We start from the raw sequence: 13,778 nt of genomic DNA on the forward strand, positions 1-13,778 counted from the left end.
CAGTAAAACAACTAACCTTTACTGAGCATGTCCTAAGTGCCAGGCACCGTGCTGAACCCTCTGCACGCATGATCTCATTTAATTCCCACAACTGTCCTCTGACGGAGATACTAATATGATTGCTACTTTACAAATGAGCAAAAGGAAGCTCAGAAATGACCTGGCCAAGGCCTCAGAGCAGCAAGCGGCAAATCAGAACTCACACCCAGGTCTGTCCTCCAATAAGACCTCCCAGGCTCACTTTAAGGGATGGAAGCAAGCCCTGCCCCCGTCTCCCTCGGTCCACCTGCACGGTTGAACTTCCATGACATCATCTGCCAGAATAACAGCTTGGAGAGAAAGCAGGGGTTTCCAGACGTGACCTGCCCTTCTACCATGACCCTAAGAGGCTTTGCACAGAGCAGTCTCTGCAGGGAGTGGCCTGAGGCCATGCTGCCAGCCAGAGGAGGAGGGGGAGAAGAGCTTGGCAGGGCCACCCTGGCCCCTTCGGTCCAGCCTCCAGTGAGAGCCCTCCCCCACCCCCGGGGCGGAACAGAAAGCGGCAGAGCGCCTGCACTCACTGCCGGCCAGCCCGGAGGAAGCAGGTGCACTGGAATGGCTTCCTGCTGCCACTGCAGTTGCAGACGGGCCCGGGGTTCCTCCTCCAACAGCGGGACCTGCTGGAGGCCTCCCTCCCTGCCCCCCTCCCCAGGGACACTTGCTGGCCCTCTGCCGGGCCCTTTGCCATCTGCCTCGCCATCATCATGCACACCCCCCAATCTTCGACCTAGTCCTGGTGGCGCAGGGGCCCTGGGTAGGGTGGGGTGGGGAGGAGACCCGACCAGGAAGCACCCACCTCGCAGGGTGAGGAGTCCCTCTGGCCCCACCCCCAGCTACCCCCACACACCTCAGCAGTGGCGCCAGTTTTGTGGCTGGGACGGGGCACAGGGAGAGACACAGGCTTGGGGCACGTCTCGGGCTCTCGGTATACCTTCGCACTGGGCCAGCCCACACGCTGCCAACTGCTGACACGACCGAAAACCTGACCCTCGGTGGCCGGGAGAGGTTGGCGTGGGGGAGAAACGGAACGACTGGGAGGCAGCTATGTCTCTCCTCACTTGCTTTTTTAAGGAACTTACTCCTCTGGAGTGATCTCTGCTGAAAATGAGACCTACACGCAGTCAGGGCATCCCCGAGATGCCATCTGTGCCCCTTCCAAGGGTCTGACACACAGAAATGCAGGAGGCCATGCTGAGTCCACTCTTGGTCCCCCTGACAACTCAAGGGACCACCCCTCTCTAGCGCCTTTTTCTTGTTTACGGGGACGAAGGAGGGCCACACTGGCAACACAAAGCAGGAACAAGACTTCCTAAGGTCCGGGAGGTACTGGGGTTCCAGGCCTCAGAAGAAAATAGCGTTCCAAGGAATGAAGGCCTCAAGCGCTAATGGTCTGTGGGGAAGGCGTGTCACAGCCTGGGGACAAGCTGATACAGTCGCAGGACACCGAGCTTTAGAAAATGGAGCCCCCTCCCAAACTCCCAAAGTCATGAGTCAGGCCCAGGAGGGCCTTGCCTCTGAGGCGTTGGAAGGCTGCCTGAGCTGAAGGATTCCCTCCCCACCAAGAAGCTCAGAGAGGGGCTCCAAGGCACCTCCCTCCCCCCACCTCCTTCAGCCACATCTGGGGAAATAACAAAAAGGCCCCTCCTTTCGGAAATGAGGAACCGGCATGAGGAGCCTGGGACATTTCCGGGGTGGGGGGTCAGAGGGACACTCACCCGCATGGCCTGGCCTGGAGCAACCAGGAGCAAGGAGTCTCCTCTCCGATGCTGCTCCGTTAGCAGCTCAAAATAGCACTGGCTGCAGCCCCGCCCCTGCTCCCCTCCCTCTCCCAGGCCCCTCCCGCTGGCGGAGCTGCCCAACCCTGGCCAGAGCCGGTCCCAGACACTGAGTGGCCTCCAGGACCGCGGGTACCAGGTATGCGGGGATGGAGAGGGAAATACAGTATGTGTGGAAGGGGAAGAGGAGGCACTGAGAGAGAGGACACGGTGGGGGGCAGGAGGTGTTGAAGGGTTAGGGGCAAGGGACAGGGAGGGTGGGACTTTCCTACTGACATATACCCGGGCTCCTGGACAGCTGAGCTGATATGGCCCCTAAAAATAGCAGAGGAATTTGAGACCTGCAGCCCCCGGCCCCACAGGCCAGGATTAGCACAAGCACATGCGCGTTCACACACACACACACACACACACACACACGCACGCACACGAGCATACCACCATGCATGAGCACTCAATCACAGCACAGTGTTCTTGAGAACACACAAATCATAAGCTCACCCCAGCCATCTAATTACTGCGGCAGAGGCCCAGAAAACCACTAACGTCACATCCAATCCAGTATGCAGGGCCTGCTGCACGCTGTGCCCCAACAGCAGCCGTGCAGCCATCCTGGAAAAGTCTGGCAGGAAGAGAGACCCACACGATCTGTCTGAGGCCCACTGTGGCTGCTTCGCCGGAAATGCACTGGGGACATGCGAGGAATCAACTACACTTTCTGTGTGCATGTCCTCGGCCCACACGGCCAGAGACTGCAGGCACCGAGGAGGGTGTGGTGGGTGGGCCTGGGCCCTGCAGAGGAAATCGTGGGCGTCTGGCCAATGAGCGAGGGCTGCCGGTGAAAAGCCAGTGCTCCTCGTGAAGAGAAAGCCTGGCCCTGCTCTTCAGGGAGTACCACGGGATGCCCAGACCGGGGCTGGGGACCCCACAAGAGGCTGAAAGGGGCGCTTGGGGCAGGTGGGAAGGAGCCAAAAGACAGGCCTTTTGAAGCTGACCCAGAAGCTGTCAGCTCTGCAGAAAAAAAAGGAGGTGGCCTGTCTTTTCCTCTCCAGGAAAAAAAAGGGTGGGGTGGGGTGGGAAGGTACCTGGAACAGAGCTGTCACCTAACCTGTGTCCAACGAGGGTGGCTAGAGACCCCCAGGCCTGCCACTCTGGCCAGTCTTGTGAGCCCAGTGGGTCATGTAAACAGCATGACTTTCTCTGAGAAAAGGCTGGTAAGCACTGCCTGAGAGGACCAAAGCCCAGCGCCGCCTCCCCCCACCACACCGGCCATGAGGATGTGGGCCTCCTGCCTCTGCTTTCTAGGGACTGGTGTGTCTTCCCAGGGAGATCGTCTGGCCCTTCCAGGGCATGTGCTGTGTCAGAGATCTTCACATCCCCAGGGCCTTCTTGACACATTGGTGCCAACCTCGGCTGCAGACTGAAATCTCCCGTGGGACTCCAAAAATACTGATGCCTGAATCCCACCCCTTATCCCTTGTCTTTGATTTAATTGGTCCTGGAGGGAAGCCTGGGCACTAGGATTCGTAAAAGCTCCCCCCAGGTGATTCTTATAGGTAGCCAAGGCTGAGCACTGCTCAATTTGAGGTCAGCATAAGGCCCGGTGCAGAGGTGTCCCTTTGTTAAATCACTGAGTGCCTGAAGGAAGGAAGGAAGGAAGGAAGGAAGGAAGGAAGGAAGGAAGGAAGGAAGGAAGGAAGGAAAGAAGGAAGAACTGAGCTGTGCGACCATGGGCATGTGACTTACACGGCCCTCATCTGCAAAACGAGGGTTCTGCCCACAGTGACTCTTTGGCGTGGTCAGTATGTGACCGCTAAAATCTCAGTGAGTGAAAGGGTTTGGTTCTCAAAGTGCGGTCCGCAGACCAGCAACCCCTCCCCCCTCCAGACCTACAGAATCAGAAACGCTGGATATGGGGCCCAGCACCTGTGCTTCAGCCGCCCTCCTGGTGATTCTGAGAACCACTGCTTTAGAGGAATTATTCATGGTGTACCATGGTCAACAGTGAGACTTCCAGGTCCAGCCAGCCTGGTTCAATTGTGGCTTGTCCGTGTGGTAAACTACACGACTGAACCCTGTGCTGTGACTTCTTCACCTTCACAAGGGGGGCAATGATAGAACCTACCACGTAGGGTTATTGGAGGCATTAAATGAATTAGTGCTTGCCCTAGGAACAGTGTCTAACACAAAAGTTTTTAATAAACTTATTGGAAAAAAAGTTTTCAACAGTGTTAACTATTATTATCTATCTGCGATCATTAGGGGGGGAAATTTCCAGGTAACTGAAGACTACCCTCTTGAAGGGACAAATATTTTCTATTTTCAGTAGTTTTCTAAATTCTATGACTAATTTATAAATCATAAAAATATACATTTCATAGAGTCTCTTCTACGTAAAACACTCCGAACCCATCTCAAACATGTCAAATTCTGAGCTTCCTCTCTTGAACCCAACTCGTTTCCATCCTGTACTGAGGGGCACATCATTCCCACTGTGAGGACTCCGGACTTCCCAGCCTGGCTCCTGTCCTACCAATGCCCCTGGCCACTTGCTCAAAGGCCACCAGCCCTGTCCTAGGCACAGCAGTCAACCTGCGGCCTCACTCCATGCCCATGTGGGGAAGGCCAGATGCCCTTTGTGTCCGTGTATCTGCTTTTTAATTCTTTTGTCCCCTCTCCCGTCAGGCCATCAGCTGTCACTCCGCCTGTCAGCAGGCCTGTCCCTAACAGTCTCACTTCCTTCTAAGAAGCAGTTTCTGCCAAAGGCTAGAAAACCAGATAACCAAGCCTGATACGACAGAGTCCAGAGCAGAGCAAGCGACTATCGGAGAGCCACTCCCCTGTGAGGAGGGCCTGGGTTCTCACCTGCGACTTGCTGTCCTCTATTTCGGCTGCCTGAGAGCCTTCTAGGCCTACCTTCCATTCAGCAGTGCTCTGGAAGATGACTTCTGGGTGACCGAGGTGTCACTTTACCCTCAGAGTCCCGCTCTGAATTATTAGTCACCATGTGTGTTTCTGCACCTCTTTTCTATCCAGACGACTAGATCCTGTCAGTTCTGTCTCTGAGTTGACTCGTGTTACTGATGGAGATCACCCAAAGCAGTTTCTTCCCTCAGTGACAGGGCAGGCCTCTTCATTCAGAGGGGAAACCTGAGGCCCTGGTAACTCACTCAGCGTCACACACACAGCCACACACACACAGTCCCTCTGCTGCCCCAGGGCCTGGCCCGTGTCTTCCAGTGTCTTCTGTAAGCCCAATCTATGACCCCAGGGGGCTGAGCTGTCACTCCGCGCCAGCCCACCCCCAGCCCCCTGGGCCTGCCTCCTGGCACTTCCCCTTTCTCCCTCCATCTCCCTCTCCCCAGCACACCTAGCTCTCACTTTCTTGGGCAGATCTTCCTGAAGTCCTCATCACCACAAGCGCATTTGTTATAAATGCCTCTCCTCCTTGCCCACCCCTCCCATCTGTTAAGGTCCATCTCCAGTGTCACCTCCTTTATGAAGCCTTCCCTAGACCCCAAGGTGGGCCTGGTGACACAGTGCAGTCAGACTCGCAGGCAGGCACCCCTAGGTCTGAATTCCAGCAATCCCAGCTTGGTGTCTGTCTTGCTGTCTGACCTAAGGGAAAGTTACTCAGCTTCTAAGAGTTCCTTGCCTTATAATGGCATACCCACTTCATGGGGTTGTGAGAATCTAAAGAGCTAGTACACATAAGGCACCTGGCATTAGGCCTGGCAAATTGGAGGTAGTGATTAAATTATTATCAAAACCCACAGTCCTCACTGTCTATACCTAGATATCAGCACGTACACAGGGTGGTCCTTTCTCATACTCAATGCTGTGCTCTGCTAGACACACGGAAGCCGCACAGATACTGGGTGGGATTAGATTCTAAAGTCACTAGGCACATAGTAGGCGCTCAGGAAGTATCCACCGGATTTAACTAACTCATCTGGAAGGTACCGTGAGATATACGGGATTGAACACAATAGGAAAAAAGGGGTATCCAGATAGAGTCACAACTTTAACTACTCTGCTCTCCCACATTGGTGGTGGTGCGGGGTGAGCGAGAGGTCCTTAGCTTTGTGACCGGCCCTGGGCCCGGCAGGGTGGCTAAGCAGAGTGCGTGGTGGCTACACGGAAGGCTTCTAGCAGTTACGTGTAATACCTCGAGGGAAGCACAAGGCCTGCTTCCTTTCCTGTCCTCGCAACTGGACTATGAGCTGCTTGAGGCAGAGGTGGTATGTCTGTTGTTCACGGTTGTGTCGCCTGCACCCACCTAACACTGGGCCCTGCTCAGAGACAGTGCTTGACATGTGAGTGAGTGAGCGACTGAAACACGATGAAGCAGACACAGTCCCTGACCTCAGCAAACATACAGACCAGCAGAAGAGATAACAAATGTACCCAAAGAATTAGAATTTGACTTAGAATCTGCTCCACGCTCCAATAGGGGCACTGATAATGTTCTAGGGAAGTTCAGAGGCAGAGATCTTTTCCTGTTGGGGAATGAGGCAGACAGCTTACAGGCAGCTTGGGGCTGGGCGGTGAAGGATGGAAGGAAGTCTGTCATGAGGAGATGAAGGAGTAGGGAATTCCAGGGTAAAGGACTAGAATAATAGAAGGCAAGGAGTTGGGAAAGCATGAAACGCGAAGTGTAGGACACAGACAAGTAAACAATGAGAGACAAAGCTGGAAAGGTCAGTGGGGCCAGATCAAGAAGGCCTGTATGCCACAGTGGACAGGTGTGGTTTCAGCTGCCCATGATTCGTTCCTCCATCCTCTGCTGACAGCACCCCAATGGCCCCGTGGGGACCTACCCCAGCAGGTGACTTGAGTCTGGCCCACGAGTGTGTCATATCCCTGGACTACAGGGATTAGTTCATGGAAGGAATATGACCCAATCAGTATCAAGGCCATAGAATGACTTCGGGATTATCGAAAGAGTCACATTTCTTTTCCCACAAGACCTGAACCCGGTGCTGTGCCATTTTGCCACCATTTGTCTGAGGACCAAGCCATCAGGGAAGATGAACTGAGGACAGAAAAGGCCTGGGTGCTAGATAAGGCCGAGCCTATAACCAGTTCTACCCCCTGCGAGTTTCAGATGTTTGAGACCCTGGCGCGTTTCTCCTTTTTAAACCAGGTCAGCTGGGCTCTGTCACTTGCAACTGAAAGGCCGGTACCTGAGGACAAAAGGGAGGTAAGTGGCCAAAGGACAAAGCAGGCACATTCTGAGCACTAGCCACGGGTCAGGGACCTTGCCACTTGTTTTCCTCACAAAACCCTGGGAGGTGAGTGCTCCAAAGAGGAATGGTGGTTTGGGAAACTGAGGCTTACGGAGGTTCAGTAACTAGCCTGCAACCACACAGATAGTGACTGGCAAGGCCAGGGTTAGAACTCTAGGCATTCTAACTCTAGAGCCCTGCTCCTTCCACTCTGCCTCCTGCCTGGAAAACAGTGGGAGTCCTAGGAGGTTTCTGGAGAGTGAAGGGGCATGATTAAACCCTCGCTTTAGGAATGCTGATCTAACAGAAGGATGCTGGGAAGCAAAGGAGGCTGGAAGCTGAAAGACCATTGGAAGTCAAGGTGATGGCCAGAGGAAGGATGGGGGAGGGGTCTGCCCTATTCTGGCAGTGGGGAAGAGAAGGTGATGCAAGACAGAGACTTGGTGGCTACGGGGGAGGCTGGGAAATGGGCACGAAGTTGGGGGAGGGGGTGGTAGTTGGGAAGAAGATCTAAAGCCTCCAAGGTTTCAAGCTGTCAAGATTTCAAGAGAACAGTTTGAAGCCACTATCCAAAACGGGAATGTCAGATGGAGCCTGATTCAGGAGATAGCTTGAAAAACATTGCGCCTGGCGTTCTACCTAACATCTTAAAAGAATACTCCTCTGACCCTTTTTGTCTCTCTAGTTCCTCTTTAAATCAAAACTCCTTTAAAAAAAAGTCTATAAACAGTCTCCACAAATGGATACTTATCATATAGTACTTGTACTATTACTAATTTGCAATGTATAAAATGTCACTAATAGAACTCCTTATTTAGGGAAGTTAGGGGGCATGCAGCGTTTCAAGGTGTTGAAAAGTACAAGCCCAGGACTGGGCCCAGACATTCCTGCCGTCGAGGCGGTCGCCGGTCGTGGCGGGTGGGAGCTGGGAGCCCACCCAGCCCCAGGTCCAAGCCCCCCACCCAGCCCCAGGTCCAAGCCCCGGCCGCCCTTCCTGGCCCAGCCCCCCAGCCGGCAGACGCAGGGGCGGAGCCAGGGAGGGACCAGCTCCCGCACACGCGCAGTGCGCCCGGAGCCACAGGACGCACCCGCCCTGCAGCTCCTCCGGAGCCCGGCAGAGGGCGGCCGCCGCCTTCTCGCCCGCCCGGGCCGCCGAACCCGCGGGATTTCACCTCCGCAGGGCAGGCGTCCAGGCCACGCCCCCAAGAGGCGTCCCCCGGGAGCTCAAGACAGAGGGGGCTGCCGCGGCAAGATGGCCTCTCGCTTTATCCTGGAAGGGTACGGCGAGAAGGGGCAGCGTGGAGCTCGGCGCCGCCTTTGTTTCAATCACGGTTCCATCCCCCAAACCCCAAACAGCCCGTGCATATAGTGGGCACTCAATAAATGCTTACTGATGGAATAAAATGGATGAATGAATGAATACACGAGTAAACAGAAGACTCCGGGGACGCTGTAAACCGTTGTGCTGGGGGAGGTCTGGGACTAGAAGTCTAGGAAAGTCTGGGGAAGGGGGGCAGCTCCAGATCACTACCGTCACTATCACTGAGGCTTAGGGCTTGGCACTCCTCCAGCCCCTGCCTTAGCACACCCAAAGGTTTGCTCAGAGCCTGGTCACACCACACCATCTCATGGGCACAGAGCACAAGTGGTGACTAGGAGTCTGTCCCCTCAGAGTCAGATCCCGGCCACTCCGGTAGGTCTGCTGCTCCCCAGGACTCTCATCTGCGGGGATTTCCTCACGGCCCCTGGGGATTTCCAAACTGCCTCTGCTTCGCCAAGCTCCCACAAGGCCCAAAGCCAAGGGCCAGCCTTGACAAAACCCTCCAGACCCCTGCCCAAATCCCACGCAGACTTGGTTCACTTCTGAGTCTAGCAAATGTACCACATACACAATATTCCCATCCCCAACCCCCTCTGGCAGACATGAGAGAATAAGCATAATGAACTATTGTTCTCTTTTTCACATAAATGACAACTCTTTTCTATTTCCAGAGAAGAAAAAAAGGAAAGCCAGTTTAAGGGTCAGCCACATGAATTTAAATAAAACATCAGTAAGGTCTTCCTGGGTGTGAGAACTGGAAACCCGTGGTGCTTATTCTCAAGTCAGGGAGGCTGCTTTAGACAAGCCTCGGGTTCCTCCAAACACTGGACACTCATTATATGTTTGAGGATCTGTGTGTTCACCTCTGGAGGCCCTCACTGGGCCTGTTTCTAGAACCCTTTAAAGTAAAAATAAAGCTCAAACTCAATCTCCATAGAAGTAGGAAGGATGAAGTCAAAGCTTCTCCTTTTCCTACCAACCTACCGCCTCCACATTAACAGCCTTGGCCAAATCCACTGGGGCGTGTGAGCACCTGCGCGTTACAAGGCTGGGCAGAAAACATGCTTGGCAAGGTGGGGAAGCACTGCCCCAGTTGTGGTGGCACACAGCCAGGGACCTGTCGGCCCTGGGGCATCAGGATTCCAGAGCTGGTGAAGTGTAGAAATTGCCAGAGAGGACGAGGCTTTGCGCCATCCCCAGCCTCACCAGGGGGGCTGCGAGAGGTGAGAAGCCTTCAAGAGTACCCTGCCATTTTTTTCTGAGAGCTGTCTGGAGCCGCCCTGTTCAATGCGGTAGACACGAGCCACGTATAGCTACTTACATCTACGTTAAGTCGAAACAATGGGAATACTCTGATTAAATTAAAACAAAAACAAATTTTTTTTTTTTTTTTTTTTTAAGATTCAGTTCCTCAGTCATGGCGGCCACACGTCAAGTGCTCAAGAGCCATATGTGGCTAATGGCTACCAAGTTGGAAAGCACAGACTATGGAACATTTCCATCTTGGCAGAGTGTCCTATTGGACAGGTCTGATCCAGACAGTCCCTTTCAGGTTGTCCTGGTCATCCTTGTCAAAGACTCCCTCAGGTGTTGCCCCTGACCCCCTGCTGTTCTCTCCCACCCCCTGCCCCAGAGTCTGCTGGGGCTCCTATCCCCCTGTGCCTTGCCATGACCCCAAGCCTCAGAAAGAAGTGGGGGAGGGGGACACCACTGAGCCACAATTTAACAACAGGGAGCAGAAGCCAGATGCAGGGGGCTGAAAAGGCAAAGCTGAATGGAAGCCAGCCCCCACTCCAAGGCATCCCAGGCCTGGGAGAAAGCCCCTTAGTGCCACACAATCGTTCCTTGTTTCTGCAGAGTCTCTGGACCATGCATGGGTAAGACATCTGGAATGTAGTGGCCTGAGGGCTTCCCCACACCACCCGCTGCTGGACTCATCTGATGTTAGGGCTCCAGAGAGAGACGTCCCAACAGAACCCTGAACTGTCAAGGGCAAATAAGGCCAATAAAGCCTCGTTCTGAGCAGCATGCCAGGAGTTCTGCCCATGGGGCAATGGGGACCATAACTGGCCCCCTCCCTGCGTCACTCGCTCTATGAACCAAATGAGGAAGAAGAGGAGGAGGACTTGGTGGAGAAAGGACTTCGGGGCATGCTCACCATGCTAGAGAGGCCCAAACAAGCTCCCCCAGCCCAGGATCCATGGAGGAACAAGGGAACAGGAAGGACATGGATCTGACAGCTACCAGTCTCTCACTGGTGCTTCATATGAAAGGTTCTGCCACAGTACTTAGAAAATTGAAATCTGTGTCCGGGCGAGCTCATATGTGTGATGAAGGAGCAGAGAACAGACCCAAGAACGGGTAGGTCGGGGTTGCCTCTCTGTTCTGTGCCTCCATTCTGTCCTCAGTTCCTGCTTACCCTTCATCCAGAAGCAAGACAGGCATGAAGAAACAAAATATGTTGTAGAGAGACCACAGAAAAGGGCAGAGTCTGTTCAACTGGAAAACAAATAGGTAGAAGGACGCCTGGTATTCCAAAGTTGTTGGCGTCGGCCAAGAATCTGCCTGGAGGCAGTCATGGGAAAAGGAGCACAATTTTAAAGATGCATTGAACTACGGACTAGTTTGGACAGACTCGGAGCCTGTCATGTGGCCTTGAGTAAACGTGGGGACCAATCTGGGCCTATTTCCCTGTCTTCACCTGGAGGGCCCTTTGGGGAAAAGCACCATTCTGGGGACAAGAGTAAAGTGCCCTGCACAACCCCCCCACCCCCCCCACCCCCCCACCCACCCCCCCCGCCCAGCAGCAGAGCTGAGTCACTAACAGGCCTGTGGCATTCGTAGGCAGAAAGCCCATCAAGCTCCCAGGCACCAAGTACCTCCCAGCATCTTACAGAGAGATTAATGATGAGGATAATGCTATGCTAAATGATTGGCGGGTATTGATTCATTTAATCCTTAAAAACACCTTATAAGAAAGTATAATTATTACTTGACAGATGAGGAAAGTGAGGCACAGAGAAATTAAATCATTTGCCCAAGTCACACAGCTAGTAAGCAGCAGAGTGCGGCTTTGGACCGAGGAGTCCAGCTCCAGCGTCCATGTTGTGCCCAATATGCACCAATGTATTCACAACATAAACATCATCATCCGCATCTTCCGACGTGTGGGCCCTTCTGCCTATGCGGCCTGCCTCCTCCTTCTCCTCCCCAAATGAGCCGAAAGCAGTTCCTACAGCCAAAACCAGCCCTTCCATCCAACTTCACATTTGCCAAGCATCTGTTCCTATAGCAACAATAAGATCTGCAGTTTGGGGATTTTTGAAGAGAATGAGTAGGGAGGAAGAAGAAGGGACTCTTTATAGCACGGGTCCCTCTTTCAGAGGCACAGGAGAAAGACCTGAAAAGCGGTGTGTGAAGGAAGATGCAGAGGCCTGCTGGGAGCCAGAAAACTCTGCCGTGCCCTGCCCTGGAGACCAAGTCCTCCGGTCTGGACAGAGAAGGGGAAGGCCGAAAGGCTGGTGGCAGAAATGCTTTGGAAGAGTCTGAGAGACAAAGACACCCAGACTAAATGTTGCAGGGTGTGTGTATGTGTCCTAAGCCATTTCCAAACTGGGTGTCCTGTCACAGAGCCTGGTTCTGCTCACAAGGCCAGGTAGTGACGGGTGGTGGCAGGCAGCAATAAAGAAGCCCTAGGAGAGGAACGCAGACAGGCACCTGCGCCTGTGGGGGGTGGTGACCTCCCACCAGAGAGGCTGAGAGTACTCTGGGTGGGGTGGTCAGGCGGGTACCCCTTACCTTTGTCACGCCTAGGCCTCATTCCAGCCTGCCACCCCAACCTCATTTAAACAAGAAACACCCGTCATGGTCCAGAAATCCTGAGGCCAAACTCAGGATCACGGCAGGCCGCCCGTGCAGTGGGGAACAGGAATGTTTGCTGGTCACTTGATTCTAGGAATACAGCCGACAGCAGTCCCCCAGGCTTCTCAGGCAGTAGGCCCCGTTTCCTTTCAGCATCTGTTGAACTTGATGCATGGCCAAGTGAGCTGGGGACTCGACCTTACCCGGTGCCTGTGCCCTTTGGGTAACCTAGGCTGCCTGCGGGGAGGATCCCAGGCTGTGCCAGGCCAAGCTCTAGCTGAGTCCCCGGTGCTGGAAGTGCCAGGCCCTCAGGCTTCCCCAGCCTGGATGGCTCCAAGGAGGGCAAGCCAGATGATGCCAGCCACTTGGAGAGGAAACCTTCCATTGTTCTAAGCCAGCTTCTGCAAGGGGCTCTGCAACCAGGGCAGTCCACAGATGAGAGAGGCAGGGGCCAGGAGAGGCAGGATGAGGGCTCCCAGCGGGAAGAACCAGCGGGGAGACAGTAGCAGACCGGGCTCCTCACCCTGGCCCTGGAAGGCGCCGCTGGAATCTGCAGACACTTTCTCCATGAGGAGATGACGCTGGGCATGAAACTGGCTGTCACGGAGAGTCATGACTGTCTCATGCTGCCTGACAGTGCTGTCACTGCTTGGCCTCTAGCCCATGCCACCTCGGCTGAGATCTATCTCTTTGCAGATGTCTTCTGTTCTAGAGAAAGCACAGCCCTCCTGGTCACAGGGATGGCATCTTCAGCCTTTCTCCTCCACAGAACCGAGCCAACAGGGTGACATGGGGCAGGTGCTCTTCAAGGCTTCCTGACATCCCACCTTGATTGTGCTAAGGCTCCAGGGCCATTCACATCTGGCCCTTCCTACAGCCCAGAGCCGTGCCCCTCCACCCCCCCATCTCCCAGCCCTCTTCTGCCCAGAGCCAGGGGCGGCCTCGGTCTTACTGCCAAGAAAAAGAGCCTAGGAAGCACCCTGTGAGAAATCCCCCCCCCCCCCCCCCGTGGGTACCCTGTACGCCATAGGGCCTGGCAGTGAGAGAAACTGGGGAGGGAGAGAGGAAGTGAGTCAGCTCCTTGCAGAAATGGGAGTGGAAGGGAGGGGCCAGCAGAACTGAGATCAAGGGGCAAAGGGCACAGAGGCCGGAAGGGTCACTAAGAGAGGGAACCAGGCCCTGGAGACATTATGGGGCCCATTGAGAGGGGACAGATTAGGGTGACAAACTCAGCAGGGCCACCTCCTGCCAAGACTGGGCGGCCCCCACAGGCCAGAGAACCTGGGTCTGGCAGCCACAGCCGCACCTGAGGTTGGAATCCAAGGCAGCGCCCCTTCCTGACTCACTCATGGTGGGCGGGGGTGGGGGTAGTGAGGCCTGTGGGATATGGCCAGCCCTGTTCTTTCTTCACTGAGGGGGAGTTTCTGGTGCCCAAGGCCTCCCACTGCCTCTCCTGAGCTCCACAGCTCCAGAAGCCCAGGTTCTGCCTGACCCAGGAGAGAGACAGATGTTTGCATTTCCCGTGGAGGATGGGAGTGGGGCCTCAGCAGTTGG

At 54.7% G+C, this 13,778-nt stretch overlaps 1 protein-coding gene across 9 annotated transcripts in view; it reads right to left on the minus strand.

Moving 5' to 3' along the window:
- Positions 1–13,778, minus strand: part of MYO18A (myosin XVIIIA) — a 93,837-nt gene that overhangs the window by 60,556 nt on the left and 19,503 nt on the right. For 2 of the 9 annotated variants that reach the window (XM_087854647.1, XM_087854642.1), the window contains exon 1: positions 1,755–1,865. The exons of 6 other annotated variants lie outside the window; for them this stretch is intronic. Coding sequence is in view for 1 of the 3 variants with exons in the window: in XM_087854648.1 (XP_087710774.1) it covers positions 1,755–1,760 (6 nt within the window). In the remaining 2 variants the exon portion in view is untranslated. Of the gene's footprint in view, positions 1–1,754; positions 1,866–13,778 lie in introns of those variants that run through there. One more of the 9 variants, XM_087854648.1, reaches the window with a different exon arrangement.

The sequence above is a fragment of the Ursus americanus genome, chromosome 23 (genome assembly GCF_024610735.1).
Source record: "Ursus americanus isolate L20-20 chromosome 23, mUrsAme1.1.p, whole genome shotgun sequence".
Classification (NCBI taxonomy): Eukaryota; Metazoa; Chordata; class Mammalia; order Carnivora; family Ursidae; genus Ursus; species Ursus americanus.